Source organism: Ovis aries, chromosome 5 (assembly GCF_016772045.2).
Source record: "Ovis aries strain OAR_USU_Benz2616 breed Rambouillet chromosome 5, ARS-UI_Ramb_v3.0, whole genome shotgun sequence".
Taxonomy (NCBI): domain Eukaryota; kingdom Metazoa; phylum Chordata; class Mammalia; order Artiodactyla; family Bovidae; genus Ovis; species Ovis aries.
Genome location: NC_056058.1, coordinates 100,079,608 through 100,101,467, shown reverse-complemented (window position 1 = coordinate 100,101,467; position 21,860 = coordinate 100,079,608). Strand labels below are relative to the sequence as shown.

The 21,860-nt window shown below is 38.2% G+C and overlaps 1 protein-coding gene across 1 annotated transcript in view; it reads left to right on the top strand.

Moving 5' to 3' along the window:
* The window catches only part of LOC114115031 (uncharacterized), a 131,484-nt gene that overhangs the window by 37,779 nt on the left and 71,845 nt on the right, over positions 1–21,860 (top strand). The window contains exons 6-7 of the mRNA XM_060416068.1: positions 7,117–7,218; positions 17,599–17,709. Coding sequence (XP_060272051.1) covers positions 7,117–7,218; positions 17,599–17,709 — 213 coding nt within the window. The remainder of the gene's footprint in view (positions 1–7,116; positions 7,219–17,598; positions 17,710–21,860) is intronic.

Here is a 21,860-nt window from a genome sequence, read left to right as displayed (position 1 = left end):
TCTCGATATTGTGAAACAATCTGAAGCTATTGAAATAATAATTGTCTTAGGAACTCATTCCAAAGTAGACCAATAATTCCAAAGTTGGAATAAAGATGAAAGTAGGAAGAGCCGAGAGTCTTTTTCATTCTACAAGTAAAAAATACTGTTATAAAAAACGTATTGCAGAATACAAACAGGCAACAAATCATTTATTGCTCCAACACTGGACTATGACCACTGTACTGTTTCTGCCTCACCTTTTTAATATACATAGGTCTAGTCCTGTTTTCAAATGCATACAAAATACGCATCTCATATTTTCATGTATACAGTTTGATATAAAAGGAAAATCCCCAACCAGTAGCTACAATTATTAAATTAAATTCTATAGCCTGACATATTTAATAACATAATTATTTAATAATTATACTTTCATTTCATAAAATAAATATTTTCATGTGTTTTTAAAATGTCATTAATAGTCTGATAGTTTCATGATGTTTTTTAAGAGATTAAAATCCAGTTTACTAAAACTGCATTTCCTTAATGGAAGAATAGCATGGTGATTTTTTTTTTAACTATACCTGAATAACAAATTTAAGAATGTGAAATTGCTGTTTCAATCTCATCTTTGCTGCAAAATTTAAGCTGTAGAGCTTTTATAAACTTCTGTTTTATTGGTATAAATAAATTACTTTGATGAATAGTAAACAAGTTAACTCAAGTAAGCAAGATTCAGATTAAAAATAATGTTTTAAATTAATTTCACAATCATGCATTCAGCAAACACCATTCCTACTATGGTCCAGGCACTGGGGGACGCTACTAAAGATACACAGAAGTAACAGGAGTGAGTATGATAGATTTCTATAAAGAGGTACTTAAATTTTCAGTACAGGCATCAAAATGTGCTTAGTTTCATCTTAATCCCATTTATGGAGACATGAGTAATTGTTGTTACCTATTTATCTGTAGAGTAAAATAGAGCCTCTTAATTTTTTCTTATAAATATGAAAGTCAGCATTAGAGAAATTTAATGAGGAAAAGTTGTAACTCTAAGTGAATTGCTATATACATGCATAAGACCATGCAAGGTTTGTATACTGCACATTAAGAATACCTATTTATACTCATCTCATAATATGAATTAATTGAGATTAACCATTCATTGAAAAGCATGCAGTATGAAACTTTGTTCTAAAACTTAAGGAATTTAGAGTGGAATTTTTGAAAATTAAAATGGATGCTGAGGAGCTTCATGTAAGTCAATGAAATGAAAATACTTTCTCATATCATACACAAAAGTAAACCCAGAATGGCTTAAAGACTTGACTAGAAGACACAACACAATAAAACTCCTAGAAAAGAAGGCAAAACATTCTCTGACATAAATTGTGGCAATGTCTTCTTAGGTCAGTCAGTCTCCAAAGGCAAAAGAAAGAAAAGCAAAAACAAATAAATAGGACCTAATCAATAAGCTTTTGCACAGCAAAGGAAACCATAAATAAAACAAAAAGACAACTTATAGACCGGAAGAAAATATTTGCGAACAATGCAGCTGTCAAGGAATTAATTTTCAAAATATACAAAAACAGCTCATTCAGCTCAATAACCAAAAAAACTAATAACCCAATCAGAAAATGAGCAGAAGACCTAAACAGACATTTCTCCAAAGAAGACATGAAGATAGCCAACAGGCAGATGAAAAAATGCTCAGCGTCACTAATTATTAGAGATATGCAAATCAAAACTACAGCGAGGTATTATATCACACCAGTCATAATGGCCATCATCAAAAAGACTGCAAATAATAAATGCTGGAGGGTATGTGGAGAAAAGGGAACCCTCCCACACTGTTGGTGGGAATGTAAAATGATATAACTACTATGAAGAACGTTATGGAGTTTCCTTAAGAAACTAAACATAGAGCTACCATATGACATATATCCAGAGAAAATTCTAATCTGAAAAAATATACGCTCCCCAATGTTCATTGCAGCACTGTTTACAATAGCCAGGACAAGAAAGCAACCTAAATGTCCCTCGACAGATGAATGCGTAAAGGAGATGTGATACACACACACACACACACACACACACACACACACACAAATGAGGTATAACTCAGCCACAAAAAGAGAATGAAATAATGCCATTTGAAGCAACATGGATGGGCCTAGAGATTGTCATACTAGGTGAAGCAAGCCAGAGAAAGAAATATACTGCTTATATGTGGAATCTAAAAGAATGATACAAATGAATGTATTTACAAAACAGAAACAGACTCACAGACATAGGAAACAAACTTATGGCTAACAAAGGAGAAAAGAGGGGAGATAAATTGGATGTTTGGGAGTAGCAGACACAAACTACTATATTTAAAATAGATAAACAACAAGATCCTTCTGTACAGCACAGGGAACTCTGACATATTCAATATGCTGTAATAAACTATCATGGAAAAGAATCTTAAAAAGCATATGCATATATGTATGTGTGTGTGTGTGTGTGTGTGTGTGTGTGTGTAACTGAATCACTTTGCTGTATGCCAGAAACTAACACAGCCTTGTAAATCTACTATAAAAAAAGGATGCTGAGAATTGAGGAATAAACTTCTTTTTAAAAAAGAACCAAAATCTTCTATAATTAACTTTTATTTGAGTAATAGAATGGCACAGAGAAAAAACACTAGGCTAAAAATAGGATTTTCGGGGTTAGGCTCTCTAGTTGTTCATTGATGTATTCTCCACACCAAGGACAGTGCCTACTTCATTATAGAAAGCCAATATATATTTGTTGCATGAATGTATAAAAAGTAATTTACTAGCTATGTGACCTTAGAAAATTCACTTATTTACTGTTATTATCTCTCTGCCCATCTTACAGTGTTATAAAATGGGAAATGACAATATATGTGAAAATTATAGTGGGCTATTTTTATCTGTCTTGACTATTTCTATCTCCTATCCTTACTTCTATTAATTTTATGAGAATTTTAACTAAATATTAAATATATATCCACACATATCTGTTTATATTTATATATACTTTATATAAACTGCAGACAATTGCTATTTCATAATATACTAACTAGATTGACCAATATGTATTGACTGTGGCAGGCAAGTGAAAAGATACATTAGATAGAATTCACTCTTCCCTCACAGTATCTTGGCTAACACTTGATGTAAGAAAGTAAAATTATCACCATCTCTACAACTGTATGGTCATCAAAGAACAAGCATTTAGTTGATTCACCATTATTTACTTTAGCTAAAAAAAAAGAAAGAAAATCTGCTTAATTTTGCCAAAAAATTCATGCATGTGTGTGTATACACACACACACACGTATGTGCCCACACACATCCACACAACTAAACAAATTATGTTTAAATGTAGTAAGTGAATTTTAACTATTAATATTTATTGCACTGTCCAAGAATGTGCTAATTGTTCTTGCTTATTGTTATTAATGCTTGAAGTATTCCACATACCAGATACATGTTTTTAACAATGTGATTTTGAGACATCAGCAGAAGAATCTGGAGATTGGGAGGAAACATGAGTTGGAGGCAAAGGAATAATTTTAAAACTGAAAGATGTCTTTCTTAGCCTAATGCATTTTGAAGATATTGCAATGCTAATTTATATCTACCAATATGTATTGTGAGAATAAATTTTAAACTTGCAAAATTCAATCTTTAATACTCTAGAAAGTGCCCTTCTATTATTTGGAGAAATAGATTTTTTAAAGTTTTGCATCACTACAGAAGTATGTTGCTGGATCTACAAGAAAGTTTTAGGTATTTTCAATATATAAGTGGTGTTGTATTTATGGAACTATGTACCCTTCATTTGAACTTTTACATCTAACAAGATGATTCCAAGGAAATGCTATTTGGGGGGATAAATTACTTGACGATGTGACCACACAGTCTCTGAAAAGACAATGACATTTATTCGTGGCTTTTCAGCAGCTGTGTGGCACTCACAGATTATCCACCAGACAGCAGCAAGGGGCTCCAGGACTATAAATCTCAAAATGTGAGAAAATTGTCTTCAGAATGGGAGGGGAACATGTTGCAAAACATTCTGAGTGTATCTTCTCCCACAGGAGTGCACTATAGTTGAGCTTACCATTTAAAGATTTTATTGAGTAGTTTATACTTTCGTACATTGTTGACATTCAATTTACCTGATTGAAAAAATAAAAAAGACACCATGCTACAGCTCGGAAAGCAATAGCTATCTTATCATCGCATGTAAGACAAAAAGCAAACATGATTTGATTTGAATCAACACAGTAAAAATACTCCATTAAACAAACATCAATTGGATAAGCAATTTGTCAAAAGCAGAAGCTTGTATCAAGAGGGTAACCTATAGGGAGCAAGAAGTTTTGACAAGTAGGATTGTTAGAAATTATTTCTACCAAGGTCAGAAGTAGGATTTCTGATTTTCTTTTTTGCCCTGATTAGCTACCAGCTTGTTGCAGACTGCTAAAATACTCATTTTGGGGTCCTTGAATTTCCCAGTTCTGTCCCTTAAATTATGCTGAGATTCAGTAAGTGGCAGTCCAAATAGTCATGTAAAATAACTGCCAAAAGGGAATCGTATTAACAAATGATAAGAAATCATCCCAGGAGCACAGAATAGAGCACAGAATTTTAGCACTGGAATACACTTAATACTTGCACAGCAACTTTGGTAAGCTTTTCCTGATACTGTGTTAACCAACAGAGAAACAGTGTATTTTGTTCAGACATACTGGGATAACAAACATTCCTTCAGGAATCCATATGAAGAGGCTCTATTCTTTCTTTGAATGTTTGCCAATTTGGGTAGCCAAGGTCCAGGATGTCAACTCCACGAGAAAAATTCTCTTCTCTGTCCTCAATGCTGCAGTCCTCATACATAAGAAAACAATGGGACACATGTAGATACTTAGTAAATGTCTGTGAATGAAGTACCACTGATATTAGGCTACAATGGATTATTAAAGACAAAGATGCTTATTTCCTTCTTTTTATTAGATATTTTTATTCCCTAGCTGACCAAGAAGATGGTCAGCTAAAAACATTTGGAAAAATTGCCTAATCCTTTACTATCTTTTTCACCTTTTTATAAAAAACTTAATTTTTAAAAAGATTTACCTCAGTAATACCTGGGAGGAAATGTAATAAAACAATGGCAAATCTGTTTACAAGCTCTGCAAAATATAAGGTAAATTTATAACAACAATATCTCTCCAAGATCAGGGAGTCACCCACCCAGACATCTGTCAGCAATGGCAAAGAAAGAGATTTTTCATCAAAGGGGAAGCTGAACAAAGGTCCTTAGCCACTCAAAATACAATTGTTAAGAACTCCTTTGAATGCTTGATTGCTTCTAACTTTATCCATATGTTGCCTACAGCAGACATTTTTTCTTACTTTGAACCTTTTTATATGAACCTAGAAGATGCAATTCTTCATAGAAGAAATGTCCCTGATCTCCAACATGAAGGGAGATGTAAATATTTCTGAGGAATGAAAAATGATACACAAAAATACAAAAGAATGGCTGAGAAGAAGCTACAAAATATATTACCCATAAATGTTAATGTATTCCTATTTTTAATGGAAAGAAATTCTATTAAATTATATCTTAAGGTGTGAATTTGCCCTGCCTTTATTAATAGATGAGCATTCTTATTTTATAATTAATTGCATTTTTCCTAGAGACCGAATAATACCTTTTTTTCCAGAGGCATATTACTATTAATTCACTTCTGGAGCTCAGGAAGTTTATCATTGTACTATATTATGATTTATTCTTTATCATTTTAAGATATTCATTAACATACAGGAAAGAAAGCTCAACTAATAAAGTATTTCAATCTAATTGTTGGGGAAAGAGTAATTCTCCCAGTATTGCATTAACATTTCTCCCCGATGAAGTTGGTCTTAAATACAACCAGATATTTTGAAGTCTTTCATTGTGATTCTTCCTTGGATAACTTTGTCAGCATTTAAAAAGGGATTCTTCTGAGATCACATAAGCCTTTCAGATTTTTTATTTCAGTTTTGTACTCTAGCATGATTCAGGCATGTATTCTTTTCTAAATAAAATGGAAGGTGTAAATATGCTATAAAGACAACACACCTACCGGGGCAACATCTCCTTTACGGAAATTGCCCTTCCACAAAAGGAAGTCTTCCTGTTTTCTGCCTTGGAATCCTGCTCTTTCCTTGTCTCTGAAGAGTGATAGCCCAAAGAGTTCTTAACCTGATAGATTTTATCTTTTAGGAATTCAGCCTGGGAAAATGCCCTTGGATAGTCTTGAGGTAGAAATTTAAAATGTCTTGAGGTAGAGGAAGATCAAGAGGGTCCAGAAATGAGTTATAGTTATGAACTTATCAGCAAGCAGCAGTCTTGAGAAAGAAACACACTCACCCACACCCACACCCGCACCCCCCCCCACGCACCCCCCCCCCAACACACACACCTATATTAACACCTACAGAAAAGATGGTATAAAGACAGCAGGAAGAAACAGGAGAAGATGCATGGAAAAGCAGAGTGGTAAATAGCTGGACCACATTAATTTAAGATGATTAGACTAATGTAATTTTTTTTTTTTTTTAATTTTTACTGTGAAGCTTCTGGAACTCTTCACTTTCAATGCAGCATAACCTTACCATTTCTGCAAGGCCCAGCTGCTTCCCTTGTTTCTGAGAAGCTCAGGTGCACAGGATTTCCTGGGGTCCTGTAACACCTGACTATTATGGATGAAGATTCGGTTTTCTTATTTCCACGAGTATTAAAACCTTGGCGGAACCGTCCCATTGTTCACAGGTCCGCATGCCGGAAGTCTGCACGGGTCAGCTGCCTCGGGAAGGAAGCCCTGCCCCTTTCTCACCACGTGACTCAGCTGACGTGTTTAGCGTCTATGCGCCTGTTTTCTCCTCTCCCAAAAAAACCCATTAATCTTAGGTCACTGTGAAGATTAAATTAGATACTAGTTGTAAACTACTTTGACTTTTATTAAGCCCCGTATATACTAAACCAGCAATAAATACCAGTTATATTTTCATTGCATTTGTAGTATCTAAAGATTAACTCAAAAAAATGTCCTTTCCGCTTCCTCTTTAGTTCGTGAGCGCACCGTGAAACTCGTCAAAGGGACCGGCGATTACCCCTGGGGCTTCCGTATTCAGTACTCCAAACCAATCGTGGTGACTGAAGTGGACGCTAGTAAGTTGTTTCACTACAGCAGTTCTAATTCAGACCAGGACAACTATCTGAGGCCTCTCGCATTATACTAAATAGCCTCCAATACTGAAGTCTTGTCAAACACACATATACACTAGAAGTAGTTTCTAAATCTCAAGTCTGTCAAATACTCATAAGGATTGGCAAGTGCTGACATGATGATCAATTTTTTTTAGAATACTATGCTTCCCTGCTGAAATGGACACCTCTGGTAAATGTTGGGCCTCCCCATCAAAGAAGAACCCTGCCTGTACCTACAAAACCAGGGCTCAAGCTCTGCAGACAAAAAGGGTCTTGAGTAGGCAGCTGCCAATTTATTACTATTTAATAGTTTCTAGGAGAAGTCCCATTTCCTTTATGGCTTCTCAGATTTATTTCCTAACAAATTAGGAATTTTAGATACCTAATGAAAGATAGATCTTTTTCTCCCTAATCTAAAACATGAGGATAATTTAAGATATAAGATAAATATACCCATACCCAGCATGATGCATTGTTGCTGTTGTTCAGTCGCTCAGTCATGTCTGACTCTCTGCGACCCCATGGACTGCAGCACACCAGGCCTCCCTGTCCATCACCAACTCCCAGAGTTTACCCAAACTCAAGTCCATCAAGTCGATGATGCCATCCAACCGTCTCACCCTCTGTCGTCCCTTTCTCCTCCCATCTTCAATCTTTCCCAGCATCAGGGTCGTTTCTAATGAGTCAGTTCTTCATATCAGGTGGCCAAAGTATCGGAGTTTCAGCTTCAGCATCAGTCCTTCCAATGAATATTCAGGACTGATCTCCTTTAGGATGGACGGTTGGGTTTCCTTGCAGTCCAAGGGACTCTCAAGAGTCCCTTCTCCAACACCACAGTTCAAAAGCATCAGTTCTTTGGCACTCAGCCTTCTTTATGATCCACCTGTCACATCCATACATGACTACTGGAAAAACCATAGCTTTGACTGGACAGACCTTTGTTGGCAAAGTGCTGCATTAAGGGAGGCCTAATGAAGTTATGGGAGAAGGCAACAGCAACCCACTCCAGTACTCTTGCCTGCAGAATCCCATGGATGGGGCAGCATGGTAGGCTACAGTGATGGGGTCGCTAAGAGTCGGACATGACTGAGCGACTTCACTTTCACTTTTCACTTTCATGCATTGGAGGAGGAAATGGCAACCCACTCTAGTGTTCTTGCCTGGAGAATCCTAGGGACAGAGGAGCCTGTTGGGTGCCATCTATGAGGTCACACAGAGTCGGACATGACTGACGAGACTTAGCAGTAGCAGCAGCAATGAAGTTATCACAGAAGGGGACCCAGGGCTACTAGGGTTTTCTGAATTACATTATAGTCCTCATCTGAACTGGTAGTTTTCCAAGATCAGAAACTGTATCATATCCATTATTTTAATCCGTAATACTCGGTGCAGTGTCCCAAAGGTAACAAAGCTGATGCTCCCAAAATGCCTGTGGAGGGAGCACAAGCTCCCTAAGTGTGTGCCCACTGGGGCAAGGTAGACAGTCAGGGAGGGATGCATACCATCCACGAGAACTGCAGCCTTTCCTGCTCTGCCCTGCACCCCAATCCTGTCTCTGATTTCATTAAAATCCCACCTCTGTACCTGATTCAAATGCACTTCAATTTTTACCTTTTCCTCCTTTCTTCCTTCTCTAAAAAGATAATCCTTTCACCTTCTCATGACTTACGAAAGTTTTGTTAAGGATAGGAACAGACATCGAATTCTTTAAGGTAATAAAGGAAATTCCTTTTTCTCAGTTCCTATAGTCTGAGAGGTAGACACCAGTGCCGAAGTAGATGTGCAAAAGATTGGAGGAAAGTCTGGACTGTGACAGACAAGTGTAAGTAGGGCCTTTAGACCACAGTGCAGGTCTGGCACCTGTGAAAGGACAGGGAGAAGGAAGCAGAATTGTGTAGGAAAAAGCCAAACTGCACTGTCCTTCTGAGAAATTCTGAGATGACCCAGAAAAACCATCCACTAGATCAGTCTCTCTTTGGCCAGAAACAGGCTGACTCCAGTATCCGCTCCAGATTCAGTCAAGGGCTGGAAGCAGTGACTTATTGGGGAGAAGGTAGCCTTAGAAGAAGGCAGGATGCCCAGAAAGTGTGGCAGTTGAAGCCTGCCTTGCCTGCCCACTCAGTTGCTTCAGTCGTGTCCACCTCTTTGCAACCTCATGGACTGTAGCCTGCCAGGCTCCTCTGTCCATGGGGATTCTCCAGGCAAGAACACTGGAGTGGTTTGCCATGCCCTCCTCCAGGGGATCCTCCCCACCCAGGGATCAAACCCATGTCTGTCTCCTGCATTGGCAGGCGGGTTCTTTACCACTAGTGCCACCTGGGGAGCCCCAGCTTTCACTCGGTCACAATCCTTACAGCAGTTTCTCTTGAAGCTGTGCCTAGGTAGTGTGGATCTAAGACCTCTATGTAGAGTATGAAGTATAAATCTTTCAGGAAGGAAAAACATGGCAAATTGAAAGAAATAATTCTCATAAAGGTGTGCTGAATATTACTTTGAAAACAAAAAAAATACAGAAAGAAATTAAAGAACTCCTAAATTAACAACAGGAAAAATGGGAGCAGTTTGTAAATTTTAAAGATGTCAGTTCTTCCTTAAATTCATCCATAGATACAATCCTTATTAAAATTCTAGAAGAGTAGCTGTCTTTGGTTTTGCTTTTGTTTTTATTCATAAAAACATTTCAATTAGATCCTAAAATATTTATAGAAAAACAAAACACCATATTATTAACTTTGATGTGAATAAATTTCAATTAAAGTTTAATCAGCTAATCAAATATGGGTTACTATCAAGCAGGTTATTCTCAGAATGACTGGATAAGACAGGAAGCTTATCCAGATGTTGGTGGGAGTTGGGGGTGTACAGGTGGACCACAGGCAAGTGAGGAGAGAGTAGAAGGGGAATATGACTATGGCAACAGAACTCAGATGCCAAAACATAAACATTGCAAATTTTGTCCACTCTTACTCTGCCTCTTAGCGCTCTTCAAATTAGCAAGAACAAGAAACAATTGTGGCTGCAATTATCTCTATATAGACAAAGACAGTTCACTATTTTTCTTTTAATTTTAATTGGAGGCTAATTACTTTACAATAATGTGGTGGCTTTTGCCATACATTGACATGAATCAGCCACGGATGTACATGTGTTCCCCATCCCGAACACCCCTTTCTCCTCCCTCCCCATCCCATCCCTCTGGGTCATCCCAGTGCACCAGCCCTGAGCACCCTGTCTCATGCATCAAACTTGGACTGGCGATCTGTTTCACATATGATAATATACATGTTTCAATGCCATTCTCCCGAATCATCCCACCCTCACCCCCTCCCACAGAGTCCCAAAGACTGTTCTATATATCTGTGTCTCTTTTGCTGTCTTGCATACAGGGTTATCATCTTTCTAAATTCCATATATATGCATTAGTATACTGTATTGGTGTTTTTCTTTCTGGCTTACTTTGCTCTGTATAATAAGCTCCAGCTTCATCCACCTCATTAGAACTGATTCAAATGCATTCTTTTTAATAGCTAAGTAATATTCCATTGTGTACATGTAACACAGCTTTCTTATCCATTCATCTGCTGATGGACATCTAGGTTGCTTCCATGTCCTGGCTATTATAAACAGTGCTGCGATGAACATTGCTGTACACGTGTCTCTTTCAGTTCTGGTTTCCTCAGTGTGTACGCCCAGCAGTGGGATTGCTGGGTCATAAGGCAGTTCTATTTGCAGTTTTTTAGGGAATCTCCACACTGTTCTCCATAGTAGCTGTACTAGTTTGCATTCCCACCACAGTGTAAGAGGGTTCCCTTTTCTCCACACCCTCTCCAGCATTTATTGCTTGTAGACTTTTGGATTGCAGCCATTCTGACTGGTGTGAGATGGTACCTTATTGTGGTTTTGATTTGCATTTCTCTGATAATGAATGATGTTGAGCATCTTTTCATGTGTTTGTTAGCCATCTGTATGTATTCTTTGGAGAAATGTCCGTTTAGTTCTTTGGCCCATTTTTTGATCGGGTCGTTTATTTTTCTGGAATTGAGCTGCAGGGGTTGCTTGCATATTTTTGAGATTAATTCTTTGTCAGTTGCTTCATTTGCTATTGTTTTCTCCCATTCTGAAGACAGTTCACTTTTTATCATCAAGGGGCTTCAGTATTTTTAAAGGACATCTGGCTTTAAGAAAATGCATGTTCGTTTATGGGGAAGGTATTCACGGATGTTGGTCCCTTCCAGCTGCACTTATTTCCTTCCCCATTCCTCCTCGCCTTGCTTTTTCTCTCTTCTGTTCTCTTTCACTTCTCCCTGCTCACCTCTTTCTAGCTCTGACTTTGTAAGATTAGCGTTAAACAAAGAAATGATTCATCAGGAAGATAAAAATGACTCCCCTTTAAAACTCAAATAGGTCTGACTTGATAAGTTTAGCAAATTTTTGCAAATTATCAAAAACCTCGACACACTTTTCATGCCTGCCTTTCTAGATAAAATGAGTAAATGCCATCTAAGAAAAGGTTATGATTTCTCTAATGTCTGATACCTTTATAACTGTCCGGGTGAGACAGTTAACTGTATCTAATCCATTCAGATGTGAAACAAATCAAAATATTTGCATTGTAAGTGATGTGATATTCAGGAGGACCTGAGGTTTTGAAAGAGGAAAACTGAAGCATCTCTACTGTAGCAAAAATGCTCCAATAATACACAGTTAACCTACAATTGTATTCAACATCAGAAAGTGCTTCCTTGGCAGGGATTCATGTATGCTGAGTCTACTTCTCTCTTTTTTTTTTTTTTTTAATGCATTCCTCAGTGCTGAATAGCAACCTCTGAAATCCATTGTCTAGTCAAATCTACTAAATGAACGGTTGAGGGACTTTAAAATTACACATATTTCCAGCATTTCAGAGAATCTCATTCACACCACAAAACATTGTTCTGCATGCAATAGAGACTTAATTACACACTGACGATAAAAAAGATACAGCATGAAGACCTGTAGGTGGGATAGAAATGATTATCCACAAGTACACAGAAAGGGAGCTTGCTTGTAGCTTACATAACTAATTGCCCACACCCAGCTGGCACTTGCATGAACATTTTCTATGAAGGCTCAAATGTTTGTGAGATCTGTTGTCATAAACAAAAGAAACAGATGTTCTAACTCTGATACCAAGCAAAGTTGAAAAGGAAATGATACATTTAGGGATAGGCAGACCACAGACGAAATTATGGACAGGCCCATCTTTCTGGAAGCTCTAGAGTTTAAAATGCTACTGTTATAGTAAAAAAATTTTAAATGAAAAGGACAAGCCCCCTTTTTTAATTATAAGTTTTCAGATTCTACATTATATGTAAATATGCATAAAAGGATGAAGTAGCTCAGCATTTAACCCTTTATAATCAATACAGAACTATGTCGTCAAGTATCCTATCGGGGAAACCAATTTAGAAAAGTGTGGGCTTATTTTCTTAACACTTTGATCCTTCCTGTCTAATGTAGGATGTATACTTCCATTCTGCTCCCAAGAGCAGCCTCAAGTAGGGCAACTGTCTGTGTGGTATATTAGAGTCACCTTGAAACACCTCCCTCCTCCAAGATATCATCATGCCTCAAACTGTCACCATAATTAGTAGATAAAGGGAAAATTTGTAAGTTGCATTCAAATTAGCGGAACACACTCAATACCCTCTATAATTAAAGCTAAAAGCTATCACATAAGTTATCAGGAAGAGTAACACTACAGAAGTAATTCCTCTACAAACAAGAATAATTTTCACTCATAATGCAAAGATAAATAACACAGTTTTTAAATGAGCAAAGGATTTGAGTAGATCTTTCTCCAAAGAAGATAAACAAATAGCCAAATAAGCACATAAAAAAATACTCCACATCAGTAGTCATCAAGGAAAACAAATGAAAACCACAACAAAATACCATCCCATACCCACTAGGACAGCTATATGTAAAAAATATCAAATATTGGCAAGAAAGTGGAGAAGCTGAGAACACTTATACAATGGTGATAAGAATGTGAAATGGTATAGTCACCTTGAAAAACAGTCTGATCATTCCTCCTATGTTAGATAAACATAGAGTTACTACTTCATCCAGGAATTTTACTCCTAGGTGTACACTTTGGGTGATGAAAACACATGCTCACCAAAAAAAAAATTGTACTCAAATTTTCATAGCAGTGTTATTCATCGTGAAAATGGAAAACAATGCAAATTATCATCCATTGATGAATGGATAAACAAAATGTGCTATATTCTTATGATAAAATATTTATTCAGCAATTGAAAAGAATGTAGTGCTTGCTACCACATGGGTGGGTCTGGAAAAGAGCTTGCTGAGTGAATGACACCAAACACAAAAGACCACATATTATATTATTTCACTTTATATAAAATGTTCACAATAGGCAAGTCCACAGAGACAGAAAATAGGTTAGTCATTGCCTAAAGCTGAGAGGCTAGGGGAGATGGAGAATGACTGCTCTTGGCTACTTGGATTTTTCTGGGGCAACAAAAATATTCTAAAATTATATTGTGATGATAGTTTCACAACTCTGTGAAAAGACTAAAAAGCATTTAGTTATACACTTTAAATGGGTAAAATGATATGGTATGTGAATTTTGATTCAATCAAAGTGTTGAAAGAACAAGGTATGTCCATATTGATGGATTCCTTAGGACTAATATTGTTTTTAAAACTAAGTTTACTTGGAAGAGAAGATCTGTTACCAAACACTCATACTTTTGATTATATAGTAGTTTATCACTTCATCTAATCAATCATTTAGCATATGATTCAGTACAAATAGCTCAAACATGTGTCTTTCACTTTTATCACACTCCTTAAAACTCTTTAGCTATAATTTGCTTTTCCTAATCCAGAATCTGCCTGCAGTGCAGGAGACGGGGCTTCAATCCTTGGGTCAGGAAGATCCCCTGGAGAAGGAAATGGCAACCCACTACAGTATTCTTGCCTGAAGAATCCCATGGACACAGGAGCCTGGTGGGCTGCAGTCCATGGGGTGGCAAAGAGTCGGGCACAAGTGAGCAACTAACACTTGTGACGTCACTAATCCAGCTTCAGTCACATTTCTTCCATCCTTCTTTGCCTTGACCTTGTGAATAGACAAGGATTTAGAACCATACTATTATTATGGTTACTTTTGTGGTGTCACTATAGTACTGTTGACCATTTTCTCCATCTTGAAATTTTTCCTTTGCCTTCACCAATCTTTTCTAACAAATTTTTATTGGAGTATAGCTGCTTTACAATGTTGTATTAGTTTTGCTGTACAGCAAAGTGAACCAGCTGTACATATACATACATCCCCTCTTTTTTTCATTTCCTTCCCATGTAGGTCACCACCGAGCCTTAAGTAGAGTTCCCTGCGCTACACAGTAGGTTCTCATTAGTCAACTACTTTATACTTAGTACCAACAGTGTGTATATGTCGATCCCAACCTCCCAATTCATCCTATCCCCCACCCCGCTTCGTGGCATCCATACACTTGTCCTCTGCACCTTCACTGATCTTATACTCTTGCCTCCACGCTCCCTAGGACCTCTCTGCCCTTTCTTCATGTTCCTCTTTAGCTACCCATTTTCCTCTCTCTCCTTAAAGGGAATTATGATTATTTTTCAAGATCTTATTCTCAAGATCTCTTATTCAAGATCTTACTTCTCTCCTTATATTTGTCCTTTTCTTTCTAAATTCTGAATCCATTTCTCAGGCCAACTTCATATCCTGGACTTCAAAGATGTTTTTATACCTGGCCCAGTGAACATTTTCAATGTTTTCTCTTCCTTGGTTATCTCAATATATTTAGTCAATGCTTTTAATGCCCCAACTACGTGCAAGAGATTATACTAGCCATGGGAAATGCCTAAACCAATAAATAAGAAATTTTACTTGCTCATGAGATGCTTATGGTCTAAGAGGGGTAGAAAGGCATCAGGCCCTCCTCATGCAAATGAGTGCCTTGAGGTAATTTAGGTCCTATACCTTCTATTCATTTCTAGTTCCTGTTTCCAGATTCTGTACTGATTCTTATAATAATATCTTTGCTGAAAAGCTTAACTTAATCCCTCCTTTTTCTAAATTAATCTTCGGAAAACCATCGTGTATCTATTTTTCTGCTCACAAACTTCTAGTGGCTCTCTTGTTTAAGGACCACCAAGCACAAATTTGTCATCTTCACATTCAAGGCACTTTATATACTGGCTGTCTTTTCATCCTTATCTTCCAGGCTCACCGTATCCACCCACAACATCTGCTCCAGTGGATCTGAATCACCACCTCTTGGCACATCTTTAAGACATTCTGCTTGTGTACCTTTGCTCACAAGATTTTCTTTCTTGGCTGGCTTGCTGATTGAAGTTATGCTAGCTTCGGTAACAGAATATACATTAAGGGTTTAAGACAATAAAAGATCATTAGTCACTCAGGCTGATCATCTCATGTGGATGTTCCTGGTTGGAAGATGGCTTTTGTCCCACATAATGTTTTGAGATCCAGGTTTATTTTTTCTTTAGTGTCTCACACCATAGGACCTTGAAGTCAGGAAGATGGGTGGAGAATATGGAGCGTGGTCCTTGGGATGTTTTTATGAGCCACACCTAAAAGTAGTATACATCACTTCTATCCAACTCCAATGTCTGAAACTCAATTATACTGCCTCCAAAACTGCAAAAAAGTCAGAGAAGAGCTTTCCATACATGAGTCCAGATGGAAAAGGAATTGGGTCTGTGAACACCAAGCATTCTTTGTCACCCTGCCTTCCCCATTACTCCCCACTATGGAGAATCTATTCATCAAGGTCAGACCAAATTCCACCTCTCTGGAAAGCATTTCTTAACCACTCCAAAAGGGAGTGAGAATTCTCTTTTCTGAAGTTTTACAATGCCTATTATCTTCATGCCTTTTTACTTGCCATTCAAGTATTATAGTATTTCTTTTTGATTATGCATGTCTTTTCTTTTTCAATGGAATTTTAAGCTCCTTGAAGATATAATTTTTAGGTTTTTCATTCATTCAAAATGTATTATTGGATAAGTACTGTATAAAGACATAATATTTAGTAGCATATGAAGTACAAAAATTGATAAGAAACTGTTTCTGGATCTATATCATCATTCTAGAATTTGACTCAGGCATTGCCTTAATCAAGTCCTTTAAGACAGTGAAAGAAATCTTTTCAAATGATCAACCATACCATGAGATGTCAATTCATCACAAGGATGATATTATGTAAATAAATAGATATATGAAATATTACTCTTCACTTAACCTTCCTACATTGATTGACCATTGCCTATTCATGCAGAAAAGATCTTCCCTACTATAATAAACAAACTTAGACAAACTACAGTCATTATTAAAAATAATGTAAGCTCACTAACTGAGTCACGCTTCAAGATTAAAAGTATTTGAGGAGGTTTATGACATCCTATATATGACAGCCTAACGTTGTATAATATTTCTGCAAGTCCATAAACACGCACCCAGCACTAAGGTCTAAGGAAGAGAAAATGGGTTTAAACTGAAATGAAAAAGAAAAAACAGATTTAAACTGCTGCAGGAAGAATGGTGGTCAAATACATAGGAGATCTTATTTAAAATGAATTAACTCTGAAATGATTTATTACACCCTTTTTGACTCCTAGAGAATATTAGGTATGTTACAGTAAATGTGGATGCCTAAAAACCAAGGGGTAAACTAAATAGCCTTTGGAGAGATCCTCCCTACCTTCCAAAACTTAAATCTTAATGTTTGAGGCTATTTTTGGCTTCCTTTCTGAGATGGCTCGGAAAGGAGCCTACACCATGAAAAGGAAAAGCAGCTCTTTATCTATTTTTTCTCTGACTACTTCAAGATCTGTTTTTGCCACCACTTCATAAGTATTTCAATTACTTGTTCCCTCAACAATCCTGCAGAGAAGCTCTGCCCCTATCCCCCTTTTTACAGATGACGATATTGAGGTTAAGTGATTTTCTCAGGGTTACAAAGAGACCTAGCAGCAATGAAGGGATGAGAACTAGCAGTTCAACTTGCCGGTGGATGAATAGATTGAGTTTCTGAGCAGCCTGGCTATTATGTTGCAAAGAGGCCACACAGACGCCTGGGTGGACGTGTAAAGACACCACGCACTAGAAATGAAAGGAGGCTGCGAGGAGAGGCTTTTCCTTCTTATTAATGACACCGGCGATTGTCTAGAGTTGGAAAGAAAAGCCTATTGGAGAAAGAGCCTTTTAAAAAGAGGACAGGCAGTGGGGGCACTCAGTTTGGGACCCCTCCTCAATGAGACCCTCGTTGTCCCTACTTGCAGACAGTGCCGCCGAGGAAGCCGGGCTCCAGGTCGGGGACGTGGTGCTGGCCGTCAATGGCACGGAGGTCACCAGTGTGGAGCACGCAGAAGCCGTGCACCTTGCAAGGAAAGGTAGGTGGTCTGCAGGGTCCAGGGTGACTCTGAGAAGGCAGCGATGTGAAACAGCAGGAAATACCAACACGAGGAGGAGGAAGCCCGCAGGATGGGCACGACTTCACTTCTCTCCTGAGACTACCGTAACCGCCTTGTCATCAACGTGATGTCTCAGAGATCACGTGTCTTGAATCATGTGTCTGTCCCATGTTCCTTCCGCATTGATGGCCAGCCACAAAAGTGAAATCAGTAAATGGGAGCAAGAAAAATGTGCTCTGTTTATTATCGATACATCTCCTTAAACTCCTTGCCATGAAAAATACCACTACAAGGATTCATTTCCTGGGTCTCTTTTTTCCTTCTCCCCTTCCTTTCTTTTTTTTCTTTTCTTCTTTTCTTTAATTCTACCAGTTTTTAGAATTAAACGCCTTGGGGTTTTCATGTTATAAAAGAGAGAGAAGGAAATAAAGAAATTACAAACCTAAAGTTCCTACAGGTTCTACTTGAGGCCTGCCTTTAAAGCAATTTGATACAGAGGGACTCACCAAGAGAGAAATAGTGACCCTTCACCCCTGTATCCACTCACCTTAAACTTTGGGGAAAGGTTAATACCATCTTTGTCTCTACAAAGCAAGTTACTTTCTTTAGCACTGTTTTACAAACCCTCATCTCCCCAGAGACCTAAAAATATACAGGTGATAATTGCTGTGTTCCATCATGAGATTATTTGGTGAGTGTTCTATTCCCGGCTTCCCAAAGGCAGCATGTGTACCTCTGTGGCCCCGAAGTGTATTATCAGGCCATGAGGTATTAAAATGTGTGCATTTGGAACAGAACACATGCGCTAGAAGTATAACTTATTGCTGAGCAATAACTATCTCAACATTTCTCATGATGCCATCACGCTTGGGGGTAAGCAACCGCAAGAGACTTCACTAGTGCAGACCAGCACCAGAAAATCGCTAACAAATGCTGCATCCTGACAAGCACGCTGAAGCTTTGGGGGTGGAATTTAGCTTAGTGTTTGGCTGTCTGTCGAGTACTTGCTGCACCAGGAATCCAAGGACACTGCCAGCTTGTGCAGCAACTCCTTACAAGTCCTGCGCATCTCTGTCCTTGTGCGGCACGCATTGGGGACTGGGGCACCGTGGCAGTGATTGTACTGATGAGCTGACGGACTCTCATTCAGTAAGGGAGGCGCACTAACCCTCGCCGCTGGATTTATTTGTTCCCACGGTTCTTTCTCACAAATTAATTTTCCAATTTTTCAGTGAAATAAAACTGAACTATAGTAGTATTTCCGCTCTTACTACTTCTTCTATTTTTCCCCAAGAAGCTTAATGTTCTTTATACCTCTGAAAGCATTCAGCCTCAGTTAATGGAAGAGAGAAAATATCTCTAAAATTTGAATGGGGTTTGGGGGGCTCTCTAAAAGTTGATGGACTAACATAGATACTGGGGAAAGAGCATTGCACTGTCCTGGGCAGTTAGTGGTAGGCTGGTTTTATCCCCTCCTATGAGCTGAGTTCCACCACTCCTTGCTTGCCAGCGTGGACTTCTATCCTAAGACCCTGACCCTAGGGAACCTCGGTGTGTCTTTGCCAGTCCTTCTAAGATCCAACAGTGGAGATGCCTCGGAAGCAGAAACATGAATTCGAGATCTGAGATGTGTAAGTGAGAACAGTGTAAGAGTCTTTTACGGAAAGGGGGTCGTTTGGGACCTGTGTGTTTGGAGGGGTAGGAATCATAGCCAAGAGCAAAAGAGACCTGAAGACACATAGGGAATCACTGAGGGACCGCCTCATAGTGTCTTTCTCCCCATGTGGTCCTCGGGGCCACTTCCCCACCCCACTCCACTGAAAGCCTAATGGAGCACCCATGTGGATAGTCAGTGTGGAGCATTAGAGCAGCCCTTGAGACCTAGCTTGATTAGGAAGCTGATCATTCCATCCTCAGGCATAATCTTCTGCACATCTCTAAGGCTACCAGCTTTTATCTGGGAAATAAAAATGCAAAAGATGCAAATAAAATGAAGAGGTGAAAAGGAAAAACCAGGCTTTAAAAATAATAAAAGACTACTTTGAACACTGGATAATAATAAATTTAAAACCTAGATAAACAACATTTTTCAAAAGCATTTAAAGAGCCAACATTAGTACAAGTATAGACAGAAAATCTGTGTAAACTATTATAAAATATTTATAGAATAAGATAAGAGACCACCTCTCTTTTTCCCCTATTACCATCCCCATTCCATGCCCCACTCAGAAGCCCAGGATACCACTTTTATAACTATCCAACTTTCAAAGAACAAATAATCCCTATTCTACAGAGTTTTTTTCCAGAAAATAAGTAAGAGTGAATGCGTGTCAGCTCATTTTATGAATCTACTACAACTTTGATTCCAGAACGAGAATAGCATAGTATGAAAAACAAAATCATATGTTAATTTTATTTATGAGTGTATAGATACACAAAGGCTGTGGTTTTTCCAGTAGTCATGTATGGATGTGAGAGTTGGACTGTGAAGAAAGCTGAGCGCTGAAGAATTGATGCTTTTGAACTGTGGTGTTGGAGAAGACTCTTGAGAGTCCCTTGGACTGCAAGGAGATCCAACCAGTCCATCTTAAAGGATATCAGTCCTGGGTGTTCTTTGGAAGGAATGATGCTAAAGCTGAAACTCCAGTACTTTGGCCACCTCATGCGAAGAGCAGACTCATTGGAAAAGACTCTGATGCTGGGAGGGATTGGGGGCAAGAGGAGAAGGGGACGACCGAGGATGAGATGGCTGGATGGCATCACCAACTCGATGGACGTGAGTCTGAGTGAACTCCAGGAGTTGGTGATGGACAGGGAGGCCTGGCATGCTGCGATTCATGGGGTCACAAAGAGTCAGACATGACTGAACTGAACTGAGATACACAAATCCAAAGGAAAAAAAAATAATAAATACCTGAATCAAACTATTTGTTAAAATTATACATAATACATCATAATCAAGTAGGATATGTATGTGTCTTAATCACTCAGTCCTGTCCAACTCTTTATGATCCCATGGGCTATAGCCTGTCATGCTTCTCCAGCCACGGAATTCTCCAGGCAAGAATACTCCAGGTAGTAATGGTAAAGGAAGGGAAAATACAGCTTTACCAAGAGGCACTGGGTCTATGAGAAGGATACACATGACCATGAAACTAAAGAAAAAGAACAAAGGGGAAGAAATAACAGGAATAATTTAATTTTTATATTGTACTTTATAAATTCAATTTTCTTAGCAAGCCCTATAAATTGGTCAAAGTATTTTTGGGGTATACGGAATCTGAAACAGGCTTTTGGATGTTCTCTTTGGGAGAGGAAGTCACCAACTTGTCTAAAGAAAGTAAGAATTGTGAAACAAATGATTGAGCTTTTTGTTACATTCGTATGAAACATAGAGGTCTTGAAATATATATCTACCAGGTGCCTATTAAGAGCGTGTTTAGAAACTTCATGTTTACGCTTGACTCTTGTGTCTGTTTGTATAAGCTTCTTAAAAGTCTATCTGATATCTTTTTGATTGCTATGTATCTCTGCACAGTTTCACTCCCAAGTATGTGAAACTTTGGTAAAATCCTATCATATTACTGACTGCTACATTGCTGATTAGATACAGAAACATAAGTAACTTTTCTCAGAACCTTAAATCTTATAATCTAGCTGTATGTCAGACTCACCTGAGACCCCCTTAAATACAGAATTCATGGTGGTGGCCTGCATGTTGGTAATTTTAATCAGGTCTCCCCAGCATCTCTTTCACAGCCAGCCCAGCATCTTGGAAGCGTGGCCAAAATCTTATGGACATAAGATTAAATACCTGTTGGGTTAGCTTCTGGTGCAGGTGTTATCATATCTTCCTAGCCCAGCATTAGAAAGAGGACCCACTGTATGTTACAGGGTCAAGTTTTCAATAGTTCTGTTGAACTAATAATTCCATTCAATAAGAATAGACGAACATGTTAGTATATGTTATATATGATAGAATAGGGAATAATAAAAGTAATAAAATAGCAATTCTATTCAGAAATACTAATCACACACACCTAGAAAAATTACCGCAGTCTGATAGATGGGAATACCAAAGCGGGAGATTTAAGAAAGCGTTCAGTATCACGCTGGGAACAACAGCTCCA